General features: G+C 40.5%; 1 protein-coding gene across 2 annotated transcripts in view; it reads left to right on the plus strand.

Moving 5' to 3' along the window:
• LOC107588767 (uncharacterized) overlaps positions 1–12402 on the plus strand; it is a 14039-nt gene extending 1637 nt beyond the window's left edge. The window contains exons 3-15 of one of the 2 annotated variants that reach the window (XM_016277014.1): positions 272–379; positions 1128–1164; positions 1289–3138; positions 3275–3302; positions 3421–5195; positions 5277–5325; positions 5652–5695; positions 5888–5936; positions 6059–7923; positions 8053–8089; positions 8173–8256; positions 8337–9978; positions 10009–12402. In XM_016277014.1, the coding sequence (XP_016132500.1) occupies positions 272–379; positions 1128–1164; positions 1289–3138; positions 3275–3302; positions 3421–5195; positions 5277–5325; positions 5652–5695; positions 5888–5936; positions 6059–7923; positions 8053–8089; positions 8173–8256; positions 8337–9978; positions 10009–12118 (9678 nt within the window). In that variant the 3' untranslated portion in view covers positions 12119–12402. Of the gene's footprint in view, positions 1–271; positions 380–1127; positions 1165–1288; positions 3139–3274; positions 3303–3420; positions 5196–5276; positions 5326–5651; positions 5696–5887; positions 5937–6058; positions 7924–8052; positions 8090–8172; positions 8257–8336 lie in introns of both variants that reach the window. The other variant, XM_016277005.1, reaches the window with a different exon arrangement.
• Positions 12403–13696: the final 1294 nt, after the last annotated feature.

Here is a 13696-nt window from a genome sequence, read left to right on the forward strand (position 1 = left end):
TTTTTTTTTTCTCCAAAATGTAGAGAGGAGTAAATACTTATACAGTATTACATTTATTTATGGGTGCCTTACAAATAAAACCATTTCCAGCAACATAAGCCTCTAGCATAGAATGTAATTAAATTGTATTTTGTATAAATGGCTGATTTATGTTCATGTTTTATTTGAAATATAAAGCATTCACACATTCCCAATTATTTCAACCTGCCCCCCACCCCCTGACATGGCACAGTTAACCCTTAATGTGTAAAACTCCTTTTTTTTATTTCAGAGCTCTCAGAAATCTGTTTTGAAGGATGATGCCGTTCCTACTATATTTGATTTTGCAACCAACCAGGACAATGCACAAACTAGCAACAGAAAAAGGACACGGGAGAAAGTGAGTGTCTAATGTACACATCAAAATTGAAAAACTTTTTTTATTCTGTTTTATAACTTCCTTGCTTTGTGAATAGACTGATAAAAAATTTCTTAAATTTTTTTTTAACAATATAAAACATTTTTTTTCTTTAATATGTGAGTTTGTCTCAAAATAAGACAAAACACAAGAAAATTTTATATATAATAATGAGTGGTCTTTAGCAACTTATTTGGGTCTTCCAAAATCTGGTAAATAGCCTAATGAAGACAATGAACTGTTCTGTACAGAATGGATTTTAAAGAGTTCCTTTGTAAAGAGTGGCACAGTGAGCCCAGCACACATAAGTAGCATCAAGTAGATATTCAATGCAAAGTGTTTTATCAGTGTTTTATCAGTTTATTCAGTACAAAGACTTACTTATCAGTACATTCTTATGCAATACAAGCTTTTATTAACTTAAAATAATGGAGCAAACTACTTGCCCATTTTTAATTTTTTGATTAAGTTGATGCAGTTAAATACAAAGTGACATGGTAAACAAACACTTTGGGGATTGAGTTCTGTGTAGATTACTTATCATTTGAATGCAAATGTGATTCCACCATCTCATTTAAATTAGATTTCATGCTTGTAATAGTTCTCAACAAGCATTTTATAATGTGTAGCCATCATTGTTATTAATTCATTGTTTTTATTTGTCATTATGGACACATTGTAGCGTTGGCTACAAATGATAGATTTTTTCTTTTGTTTTCATTTTTTTCAGACAGGAGAGGAGCCTGTTGCCACAAAGAAAACTAAAGGTAGGTAATGCATTTCCATGTCAGCATTTTTAAATTCTGTTTTCTCTTTGTAATTACACAAACTAATTACAGCAGATTCTCTGCATTTTTGTTTTTAAGCGTGTATGTATTCTGCTTTTTTAAGGTACCACCAATAACTCAAACCCCTCTGTGCCAGAGGCAGAAGATAAAGTTGAGAGTGATTCAGCTGAGAACAGCGAAACACACAATCCTCCTGCACATGATGAATCAGAGGAGGATCCTGCTATTTACAAAGCGAAAGAAATTTTGAAAGACTACTTCAAGGAGACTTTAGCCTTCACTGGTTTTAGCATCCCCAACAGTGCATCTCTTAATGCTGTTAAACCACTGGGGAATGACCCAGCTAGGCCACTCTCTGTCAACACCATATGCGCAGAGAAGATTGACCAAAAAGAAGTGCTCACCTTAGGTGAGGATGTGATGCGTGAGGAGATCCGCAATAGCTTGCGCCTTGCACGCTTCTTTTCCATACTTCTACAAGACAGAGTAAGCATTGAGGGCAAGGACCAGATTCCTGTGTTTATCCGCTCAGTCACTGGTGAAGGCTTTCCACAGAAACACCTCATGGGATTCCTTCCTTGCGATGTTGACTCTGACACTCTGTTTCTTATGCTTATATCTGAGATCCGGAACAAGTGGGGCCTGCGGATGGAGCACTGCCGCGGCTTCACCTACCTGTCATCAGGTGCCATGTGTCAGAAACTGAAGGATCTCTCCTGCAGGATGCTGCGGGATTTTCCACAGGTAGTTTTGTCCCCCAGTGAGCCTTATGCCTTCAATGTGTGGTTGATTCGCTCCATGCCCATCCTTCCAATTCAGGACGTTGTTGATACTGTAGAGCAGGTTGCTGCCATTATTAGGCAATCAGAAACTCTGGCGAAGAAACTTGATGCCAAGATCACTGCTTCATACAGCCACATCAAAGGTGAAGTGGACAGAGTGAAGGAGTCTTGTCAGAACCATTGGGAATACGCCACTGATGCTTTCCAGACAATGCTTGATATCTTGGAGCCGCTTTTGAGCAGCATTGGTGAGATGTGCACCAGTGCCCTTTCAGATGTGGACACAGACACCATCGTAGTGCTTCTAATGCTGAAAGAGAAGCTGAAGAACTTTGATTTCATCATTACACTTGTGGTCCTGAAGAACACACTGTGTTGTGTAAGCATCCTGAACCCCAGCCTCCGGGGAATAATCAGCATCAGCAGCACATTGCAGTACACCATCTCTAACGCCTTGAAGCTTCTAACCAAACATATGCAGGAGATCGCCATTTTTCACAGAAAGTGGTTCTCTGATGCAGTGGGCAGAGCCAAGAAGTTGGGGGTGCCAGTCAGTCTGCCAGTGGAGATGGAGACAAATGGTGATGGTGCAGAGAAACCGCAAGCCTCTTTGGAGGATTACTACAGGGAAGCACTGAGCAAGAAGGTTTTACAATACCTTGTTGATGAAGTCAAAAGAGTCCTAGGCACTGAAATGGCAAGAATCCTCAGATGGTTGTCATTGGTGCCCTCATATATGGCTGACCACAATTTTAGCATCCGCAAAGACAAAGTTGCTGATGCTAACCTGAATAACTTGGCCCGTCCTGATTCCTTTTATGATGAGCTGGGCTGTTGGGAAGTGAAATGGCGACATGCTAGCAAGCGAAGGATTCTTCCCACCAGTGTGTTTGCTACTCTCAAGATCCCAGATATAGGCTTTTACCCAAATGTTCAGAGCCTGTTGAGAGTGTTGGGCACCATCCCTTGTGTCCGCGCAGAATCTGATGTGTATGGGCACTATGACATGGTGTTGGACCGCTATCAGTCCTACATGAAAAAAATACAAGTGGAAAAGAGACTGAGCAATATGGCCTTTGTTTATGTCAATCAAGATGTCCACTTCAGCACTGAGGAAATGGTGGAGGCGTATGTAAAGAAATATCCAGAAATCCTGCAGCTATTACATGAAGTAAGTATGTTTTTGGTAACTAATTAAATTTGATTTGTATTTAATTATATTTAGTTTCTGGAGATAAATAATGCCAAAAACTCAAGCATGTTTTTAACAAGCTGTTCACCGTTTTGATCTACTCATTTGTTTTTAGGATGATGTAATGGAAGTGCAACCATCAGGTAAAGCTTCTCACCTTTCTGGTTTTGATAGCTTGAACGAGAATAAATTTAACTGAGCTGAATTTTATGTTAAATACAGTTGTTGATTTTATTTATTGTACTCCAACCCCTATAACAGTTCCTGAATCCAGTGCAAATGACACCTCTAAAGAAGATACGGAAGAACCAAGAGAGATGACTTTAAATATGGACATTGAGAGACAGAAACTGCTTGAGTGTGCAGAAACCGATAAAGAAGCATTAAAATCTGCATTACAGACCGCTGTCACGGCAGCATATGGCAGGCAAAGCAGACACACTCAAGGTGATCAAGATCAAGATCAAGAAGTAGAATATGTGACCAAATCCGAGATGAATGAAGTCCTTAAAGTGTGTGAGGATGTTGTACGGGATAGGATTCTTTCAGAGCTCGTAAATTCATTCTTCTCCCTGTTTATCGACCGAGTTGTCCGATTGGGAGAGACAGACTACTTACCCATGTTCATCAGATTTGTTGATAGTTTTGATGTCATGCGCCTTGAGCTTCTGGGTTTTATCGAAGTTACTCATGACACTGAGGCCATGTGCGAACGACTTTTTGATGTTGTCACCAAAGAGTGGCGTCTCGATTTGAGCTACTGCAGAGGTCAAGCTTACCTTGGCTCTGGGGAAGTGTCCTACAAGCTCAAGGCCTTTGCATGTAAAATACAGGAGCAGTATCCTCTTGCTATATGCACACACTGCTCATGTTACTCATTCAATACCTGGTGGTCAAGATCAGTTCCAGTAGCTGCAGTCATCAGAGCCATAGACACGTTAGAGGAGATAGTGTCATTCTTCCACAGCATGCCTGCCCTCGAGAAACAGTTAGATCAAGTCTTAGCCATAGGCCTAAGAGAAAGCTATGAGAAAATCCATGAGCTTCAAGGAAAGTTCTGCTCCTCTTGGCTTGAGAAACACGACTCTTATGAAGTCTTCGCTCAGATTTTGGAGCCTCTGGTAGATTGGCTTGAAAATATTGATAACTGCCAACCACAAAGATGGAGTTTGGCAGTATCCAACCGAGCCAAGAGACTACTTCAGTTAATAAAGGACTTTGATTTCATTGTGGCAATTGTTGCGCTAAAAAATGCCTCATCCTTCACCAGAGAACTGAGTGCAGCATTACAGAAAGACCATTTTAGTGCTGCCTCACAGCTCAGCCAGATCAGTGGTATTGTGGCCACGCTTAACAGAGTGAAAACCAACATCAAGGTTTTCCATCAGAATTGGTTTGATGAAGCTTCTTGTTTTGCTCAGAGTCTGGGTGTGCAGGTCAAAGTGCCTGATAGCGTGATTGTTCCAAGGGACAGTCTCTTGAAGCCAGGTTCATACTATAAAGACGCAATGAGTGTCCCTTTAGTTGACCACCTTATAAACATGGTGAAGGACTATTTCTCTGATGACCACAAGGAGGCTCTCAACTTATTGTCCTTGGTCCCGTGCTCCGTGACAATGAGCTATGTTTTTGAAATGCTCAAGTCAAAACCTCCATTGTACATTGGTGACCTTCCCGATCCTGACAACTTCTTCACGGAGCTAAGCTGCTGGAAAGTGAAGTGGAAAACAAAAGTGGTTAGTGTAACCATACCAGAGACCATTTTTCAGACTCTGCGTCTACCCCTCATGCAGTACTTCGTAAACATCAACACATTGCTGAAGATAATGTGTGTGTTGCCAAGCACAGCTTTAGAATATTGTGGTGAGGTGAAGCGGCACAAAATGTATCAAGACTACTTGAGCAACACCTCACCTATGGACAGATCGCCGTGTTTAGCCGTACTTCAGGTGGGCACTGACTTTAACAGAGACCTAGACCGAATGGTTGCTCAGTGCTTAAAGCTCACACCTAAGACACTGGAGGGTATTTGCCTGGTAAGGATCAGTTTTTAAGTAATTTGTTGCTTGTTTAATTTGCTTTCCAAATGTGTTCCTAAAGTCTGCTTTACTTCACAGGACAAAGAATCCAAAACCTTAGGAAGGACTGTTGAAATAAAAGCAGAAGGTGTGTAATAATATTTTTATTGCTGGCTTTTTTTTCTTTTTTAAAGAATCAATGTCTGGATGCTTTCTTTCCTCTTGTCTTTTGGGGGAGGAAAAAGTGGAAGCAGTATTTAAGCACACCAAGTAGAGAAGTCAGTAATCAAAGAGAAGTCTGTTGTTTTACCAGTAGATTGAGGTATATTTTAATTTAAAATTGAGGTAAAAAAAAATTTAAAAACAGAACATGCATGTATGTTCACAATAAGATCAGTAACATGCGTTTGGAAAATAGGTAGGATGAATTTTCATTTCATGTTGACTTTAATGCTCACTTTTCCAACATTGCAGATGACACCCACATGGATGAAGTAGAGGAAAGGGAAGCTCAGCAGGTTTGTAAAGTTGTGATGATAATTGTTATAATAACATATCATTTTTCAAAAGGTTTAGATAATAGATTATATATTACAGTATAAATCGTTGATTGAGTTGAAATTTGTTTTAAACTATTGTTGATTCATATCAGCTGGTGATAGTTGATTGCTTTTTTCAATTTTGTTCATAAGTAGTATTTCTATTCACAGGACAAAGACTCCCGAATACTTGTGGTGAATTCTGAGATAACAGGCAGCGGTATGTCATTTTTGGGAATTGCCTTGCATTTAAGTTCTTAATGTTTGAGTCTTTCATTAAATATTTGTTTTATTGAAAATGCTGTATTCGTTGTCTAAAATAATGTTTACCATGACTTTTAGAAGCAGAAATCTACAAAGAGGGAGCAGATATCATAGAAACTCAGCAGCAGTCTGAAAACATAGAAGTGGTTGCTGGTTGCACGGAAGTGGCTGCTGAGGAGCAGCGTGAAAAGGTTGAAGAAGTGGAGCAGGTTCCAGATGAGAATGGCCATTCTGATGAACCAGCTGACAACATAAAAAACTGTGAAGAAGTCTTTAAACAAGCAGCTACGCTTGCAAGGAGAAACTGCTCATTGATTGACCTTGATAAACCAGAGCAAGATGCTGTTGTTCAGAAACTTGCCTTATGTCATTGGGTGAAGGAGGAAGGGACATTGTTTTCAGAGGGAGAAATGTTACAAAGTATTGTGAAGGTCATACGAGAAACAATCCTCACTGAAGTTCAGGACTCTTTTTTCTTTTCCATCATCACTGATAGAGCTATTTCAGTGGGTGATGCGAAGTTCCTGCCAGTCTTTGTTAGATATGTGAATGACTGCATTCCTAAAGTGGAGCTTATAGGATTTCTGCCCTTTGATGAAAGCTCCGATGTGGATTTGCAAGCTAAGGCTCTTTCAGCAACACTTGAAGATGAGTGGGGACTTCAGATGGGCTGCTGTCGTGGCCAGTCCATCATGTGTTTTGGTACGGGGAGCAAAAGTCTCAGGAAGATGGCTTTGGGTTTTTTAGAGAGCTATCCATTAGCTGTGAACACTCCCAGTGAATCTTGTGGACTTGCCTATTGGCTGGCTTTAAGCCTACAAAATACATCCATTACAAAGGTTCTAGAGACAGCTGAAGATCTATTACAGTTTTTTGACCAGTCACCCAAATTAGAGAGTGAACTTGCCAAGACCATGGATGGGCTGCTGAATACCCCACGGGAAGCACTTGCAGAGGTCCCAGAGACCTGCCTGTCCAGATGGAAGAAGAGAGAAGACTTCTTTGATATTTTGGTGGACATGCTGGAGGGAGTCCTGAACTGCTTAGATTCTGTGAGCACCAACTCCAGTGGGTCATGGAGTGATAGCATGTCACTGCATTCCCAGATCCTGTCCACAGCTCTTAGACAGGTTGATTTTATCATCCCCCTAGTGATCTTGAAGAATGCCTGTGCGCCCTTAAGGAATTGCAGCACTGTGTTTCGCTGTGGAAACCCTGCTGACATTATTTGCGAGCTTGAGAAGATAATGCCAATAATAGATACTTTTAGCAAGATGTTGGGCAATGTGAGTGTGGTGCATTCTGTCTGGTTTGACGAGGCAGTGGAGCTTGCAACTAAGGTCATGGGATTGCTGTCTTATGCGGAATCTGTCAGTGGCTATGATTCACCAGAAACATCTTACATGGAAGCAGTTAGCTTACCAGTTCTAAATGGTTTGATTATAGAAATGAAGTTTAACTTCTCAGAGAATCACCTAAAAGCCCTGAAAGTTTTGTCCCTTTTGCCAACGTGCAACCCTCTGTCTATTCTCCCAGAATCTGCAGATAAACTGCACACTATATACCTGAGTGATCTCCCTGAACCAGAAACAGCGGAAGAAGACATTAACACCTGGGCCACGGTATGGAGGGAGAAGTATCAAGATGTTTGTCCTCCCACCTCCATCTCTGAGACATTGCTCCATAATGAAGCCAAAAACCTTCCAAATGTTGCAACCCTTCTTAAACTTGTGGCCGTGTTGCCCAGCATTAGCATGGAGTGCGATCTAATGAAGACGACGCTAAACTCTTTGAGGACCTTACTCAGAGATGGTATCTTCAACCGGGGCAGTAAGACTGATGCAGTGATGCTTCTTATGCATCGCCAGACACTACAGAGCCTGGAAGAGGTGATTGAGAAATGCATGGCGGGTGATCCAGAAAGTAATACATTTCTTGCTCAGGTGTGGTACATTTCTTGGTGTTTACACTGTGTTAATAATTCTCATTGTCCAAAAATATCAAATTAACACACATTGATATCAACTGATAAAACAAAAAAAAATCTTTTTTTTTTTTTTTCATACATGTAGGTAAAGTCAAGAGTTAATCACCTGAGAATGGAAGGTGGTAAGTAAGCTCAAATGGGCTTTCAAAGTAATGAAATTGCTGTTGTGTTTTATTCTGACACACTCTTTCCTGTCCCTTTCCAGAGGTGATTGCCATGGCTCCACAGGAGTTGGTTGTAGATACAAATGGTACGGATTATCCACAAGAGGCAAATGTTGCTGGAATCGGTCAGTAATGTTAAATGAAAAATATTAGTAATAAGCAATTATCTCTTTTTATTAAATATTATGTCTCATCCTTTGTTTAGATGTCGAAACTGCTGCTCCAGAGGAAAATCTAGTGGAAACCAATGACACTAGTGAAATGGAAAGAGCTGAAGAAAATAAAACTGACCAGCCATCATCTTTAACAGTTAGCAGCTCAGACAAAGCCACAACAGCAGCTCAAGTCATCCCTGCTTGTAGCTCTCTGCCAACCAGCACACCTGACCAACCAACAGAATCTGTCCAAGATGCCGTTATGCAATCTACAGCAGCAGAACATGATAGAAGTGATCAACTGATCGCACTTGTTCAAGATCTAAATGATAGGTCTGAAGTACTTGATCAGTGTGGAATTGGTCTACCAGTAACAGGGGATCAAATAGTAACTAATCAAGGTGGAACTGGGCAGTCCAATGAAGAAGAGCCAGTTAGCACTGTTCAGTCAGTATCAGCTAATCAAAGTGAAACTGATCAACCTATGGAAGTTGATCAGTTTGTTGCCACAGAACCAGGTGAAGCTGACCAGCCAGCAACAGAGGAACAAAGTGTACCTGATCAGTTCACGGCAGTTGCTCAAGTTGATACCAATTCCTCCATAGTTGCTCAAGATGAAGGTTGTCACACATTAACAGGCTTAGCAGATGGTCAGTTTGTGTCAGAGGATCAGAGTGAATCTGTTCAGCTCATGTCAGTGGATCACAGTGTAAATGATAATTTCGAGTCAGTCCTTCAAAGCGAAACTGATCAACCCATGGAAATTGATGTGAGTGGAAATTACCCATATGTAGTTGAAGATCAGGGTGGAAATGGCAAGCCAGCAACAGGGGAACAATGTGTAGTTGAGCAGTTGGAAGTTAGTCCAGTTGAAACTGATCGGTCTATTGTAAAAGTTCAGGATGAAGCTTGTCAGTTATTAACAGTGATCGCAGATAAAGGAGAAACTGGTCAACTGATATCAGTGGAACAAATTGGATCTCATGATCTTGAGGCTGTTGATAACTCTGGAAATAATAATTTTGTAGCAGCAGGCCAGGACAAAACCGGTCAGTCAGTAACTGAAGATCAGATTATAAATGATCGGTTTGTGACAGATGGTCAATTTGAAACTGTAAATTTAGTAGTAAAAAGTCAAGATTCTATTCAGACAGAACATGGATTAGTAAATGAGGGTGAGTTAATATCAGAGGATCAAAGTGAATCTCATGAGCTCATGGTAGTTGACTCTGGAAAAGATCAGTCTCTAACATCAGATCACAGTGTAACTGGTCAGTCAGAAATAGGAGACCCAAGTGTAACAGAAGAGTTCATAGTAGTTGGTCAAGTTGAAAATGATAATTCCGTAGTAGAAGATCAAGATAAAACTGTTCAGACAGAAACTGGGTTCCCAAGTGAAGGTGAAACTAGTCGGTTAGGAGATCAAAATGTATCTGATCAGCTCATGGTAGATGACGACTCTGGAAATTATCAGTCTGTAACAGCAGATCAAGATGTAACCTTTCAGTCAGTTACAGAAGATCAAAGTGTACCTGATCAATTTATAGCAGTTGGTCAAGTTGAGTCAGATCAATCTGTAGTTGAGGGTAAAAATGAAACTGCTCAGACAGAAACTATATTACCAAATGAAGTTGGAACTAGTCAGTTAATATTAGGGGATCAATGTGGAGCTGATCAGCTCATGGTAGTTGACTCTGGAAATGAACATTCTGTAACAGTAGATCATAGTGGAACTGGTCACTCTGTCTTACCAAATGAAGTTGGAACTAATCAGTTAGTATTGGGAGATTGTGGATCTGATGAGCTCATTGTTGTTGAGTCTGGAAATGATCAGTCTGTAACAGTAGAGCAAGGTGGAACTGATCAGTCATCACCAGATCAAACTGTAACTGATACATTTGTGGAAGTTGCAGCTCATCAGCCTATAGTAGAACATCAAAGTGGATTTGGGTTAGAAGACGGAAGTGGAATTTGTCAGATAGCATCAGGGAATCAAAGTGGAAATGATCAGCTTGTGGCAGATGAACCCTGTGGAAATGATCAGTCTGTAGTAGAATCTCAAGGTGAAACTATTCTTGCAGTTGCATTGAATCAAAGTGTGCCTGATCAGTCTGTGGCACTCAGTCAAGGTGGAAATGATCAGATAGTACCAGGGAATCAAAGTGAAACTGATCAGTCCAACATAGATCAGGCTGGCCTTGAGCAGCCCAAAGTAGCTTCAGATTGTGGCACAGATCAGTTCAGTTCAGTGGCTCCAGATTGCTCAGACCAAGAAACTGCAGCAGTACACATTTGCCTTGATCAATTCTCTGCAATAACTCCAAGTGTTACTGACCATTGCACACCTGCTTCATCTGAGGATATTACGGATCACCCCATGGAAGCAGAATCTGAATGCACAGTCCAGTCTGGAGTAAAGGCTCAGGATAGTGCAAACCAAGTAGTTACCCTGGATGGCACTGGACTACAAAAAATAGTTTTTACCCCCTATGATGCTGTTGCTCGAGAGGAATTGCTCAAGGAACTGTGCAACATAAAGTTCTTTTCCATAGTCACTGAGGAAGAGTTTGCAATCGATGGCCAACCATACATCTCTGTAGGAATACACTACCTTAACAAACAAGACATCAAGTGTGAAAATATGTTGACCTTTATCCCGCTTTCCACAAACATTACTTCATTCGTTGATACGCTCACCATCGCTCTTTCTGAGAAGTGGGGTTTGAACTTGGCACACTGTAGAAGTCTAAACTTGGCAAGACCAGGTGCCACAGTCTCTCAGATGACACAGGCTTCAGCTTTGCTTTCCCAGAGACTCCCTCATGCTTTCAGTTTCCCGAACCTTGTAACTCCAAAATCTTTGCTAGATGGTTTGTCCTCCCTGAGAGAGATAACTCACTGTTTTGAGTGCTTGGAGCAGCTCTTCATGTGGTTCTCTGAGGATATTCAACGACGTGTAAGACTAGAGGAGGCTGTTGTACATTTGTTCCAGGAGGACGAAAGGAAGGCCAGTGAGCTGAAAGCCAAGATCAGCAGCAATCAATTGGCAATGAGCCATGAAGTTCTGGAACTCACTACAGACATTCTAGAGGCCATCGTCTTTTGCTTGAATGAGATGAAAGGGAACCAAGATAATGAGGCAAACACAGCACAGGCTCAGAGCTTCCTTTCTGATATCCAAAACTTTGATTTCATATTGACAGTTGTGATTATGAAAAACATCTTGAGCCTCACCAAAAGCATAAGCCTGAGTCTTCAGGGAAGTTCCTATGATGTGTATCAAGCTGTAAACCGCGTGTCTGATCTGCTACCCTCTCTCAGTGAAATGAACAGTATTGACTCACATCATCAAACCTGGTTTCAAGAGGCTGTTGCTTTGGCTTCTAAGCAGATACCCTCACTACAACCACCCTTAAATGTGCACTACAGAGAGGACATCAGTAAAGGGGCCATTGAGCACTGTATTGCTGAGATGGAAGGACTCTCCCAGGATGTTCTGTCAGCTGTTCGCTGCTTGCAGGTTGTGCCTTATGTCATGTCCAAAGTGGAGGGATGCTGCAACGACACTGAGTTTGTCAAGGTGTTCCAAGATGTCTTACCTGACCCAAAATCCTTCCAGGATGAGCTGCAGAGGTGGAGGGACAGGTGGCAAGACTGTATTGCCAGTCATCAGCACCTACCCGACACTGTTCTCGGCACTCTCAAAACTTCTGACATTGAGACTTTTCCCAACATTTCAACTATCCTTAGGCTCCTGGCAGTCCTGCCCATCTCCAGCACACAGAGTAGCTTCACACAGGGAAAGATGAAATCTGAGCTGTACCCTCTGTAGTAGGCTTGGCTTAACTAGCTGCCCCCAAACAAGCTGTCTAATAGGATGTCACACACTGCTGAAACTTCAGAATGTCCTACTGTATTCTCTAAACTGTAGATCACATCTGACTGTAGGTTTCAGTATGTTTATTTTATTAGATGAATTAGACCTGTACACTCTTAAGGATAATCACATAATGGTTTTATTGATGTTTTGTCTTTTTTATTATTTGTTTTCCTTTTACGTAAGTGGCATGGAAAAAGAGGACTGCCAATTGGGACCAATGTCTTGCCAAAAAAAAAGAAAAAAAAGAAGAGAATAGGATGCCCCTGGGGGGCCTTACTGCTTTGTGCCTTTATGCAAAAAACCCTACATAACACTTTGAATAATGTGACACAAAAAGTCTGGATGGACACTTTCACATCACACTTTTGGGGAATTTCCTAATATCTTCAGGAACTTTTAAAGACTTCAAATCATAAATATTCTGAGATACATTGTGAGGAAAAGAGAATCGTGTTTTATCACAATGAATTATGACTGTGTTATATTGTCAATGTCATCCCACGGCACAAGCTAAAACCAGTCTGTCCCTGTATCATTGTGCGTGTTACAATGTTTGATTTGGTTGCAGTTTTATTTAGATGAATGGATCTTTCTGTAAACGTTTCTCCCAGAAGCCCTCCTCACAAAGGAAGCATTCATATATATTTGACTAAAATAAATAAAATCATTGAAAAGAAGCAGTGTTTTACATTTCAATCTCTGCTCAATTCAAAGCCATAATATTTAAGGATGCCCACAAGATGGCAGTCTACACCTATTATACTTGAACAAGTACCTGTGGGTAAGTACTGATTCATCCCTGTTTTATTTTTTTTAGATTTTTTCCCTGAGACTTTTCCCCTAGATGGTTTGTTATGCATAGTAGAATCTAATTTAATTGTAGGAACATTAATCACCCTCAAAGAAGTTAGTTGTGTGTAATGGATTCATTAGTGTTTTTTTTCTTCTTCCCCCACATTACTGACATCAATATCAAGAGAGCAGGGTGACTGATGCTAATACATGCATAATACAACAGCGTGTTTAATCATGTCAAATGATACATAATTATTTATGATAAATAATTGCAGTTATGGTTTTTTGCTTTTTTTTAATATAACTTATTTTATAAATTGACTTGTTATAAATGTTTTTTTAAATCTGTTGATTAATTGGCTGTTAATATGAATTATTTCTTTATTATGCTACACTAATGCAATTTTTTAATGTTACACTATTGTGGTGGTAGTCTAACAGCTGATGTCATTGGCTGGTTACATGTGTTGCCTTGTGTGATCCGTTCAGTTATTTTAGTTCCTTGTTTTAACTGATTTAGTCTTATTTATGTGTACTTTTTATTGCCTTGATTGTTTTTTCCCCCCAAAACTAAGGAGAAGAATCCCACTTCCTGCCAGTGTCCTCTACTCTTCCACTAAGTTAAAGTAGTAGTTAAATGATTAATGTCTTCACTTTTTAATGCCTTTTTTAAGAGTTCAGGCTTTTCACAAAATAGTATTGGCCCCCTGTAGCCTGTCGATGATTTGCAGCCAT

Source organism: Sinocyclocheilus grahami, unplaced genomic scaffold (genome assembly GCF_001515645.1).
Source record: "Sinocyclocheilus grahami isolate Dianchi unplaced genomic scaffold, SAMN03320097.WGS_v1.1 scaffold7.1, whole genome shotgun sequence".
NCBI lineage: Eukaryota > Metazoa > Chordata > Actinopteri > Cypriniformes > Cyprinidae > Sinocyclocheilus > Sinocyclocheilus grahami.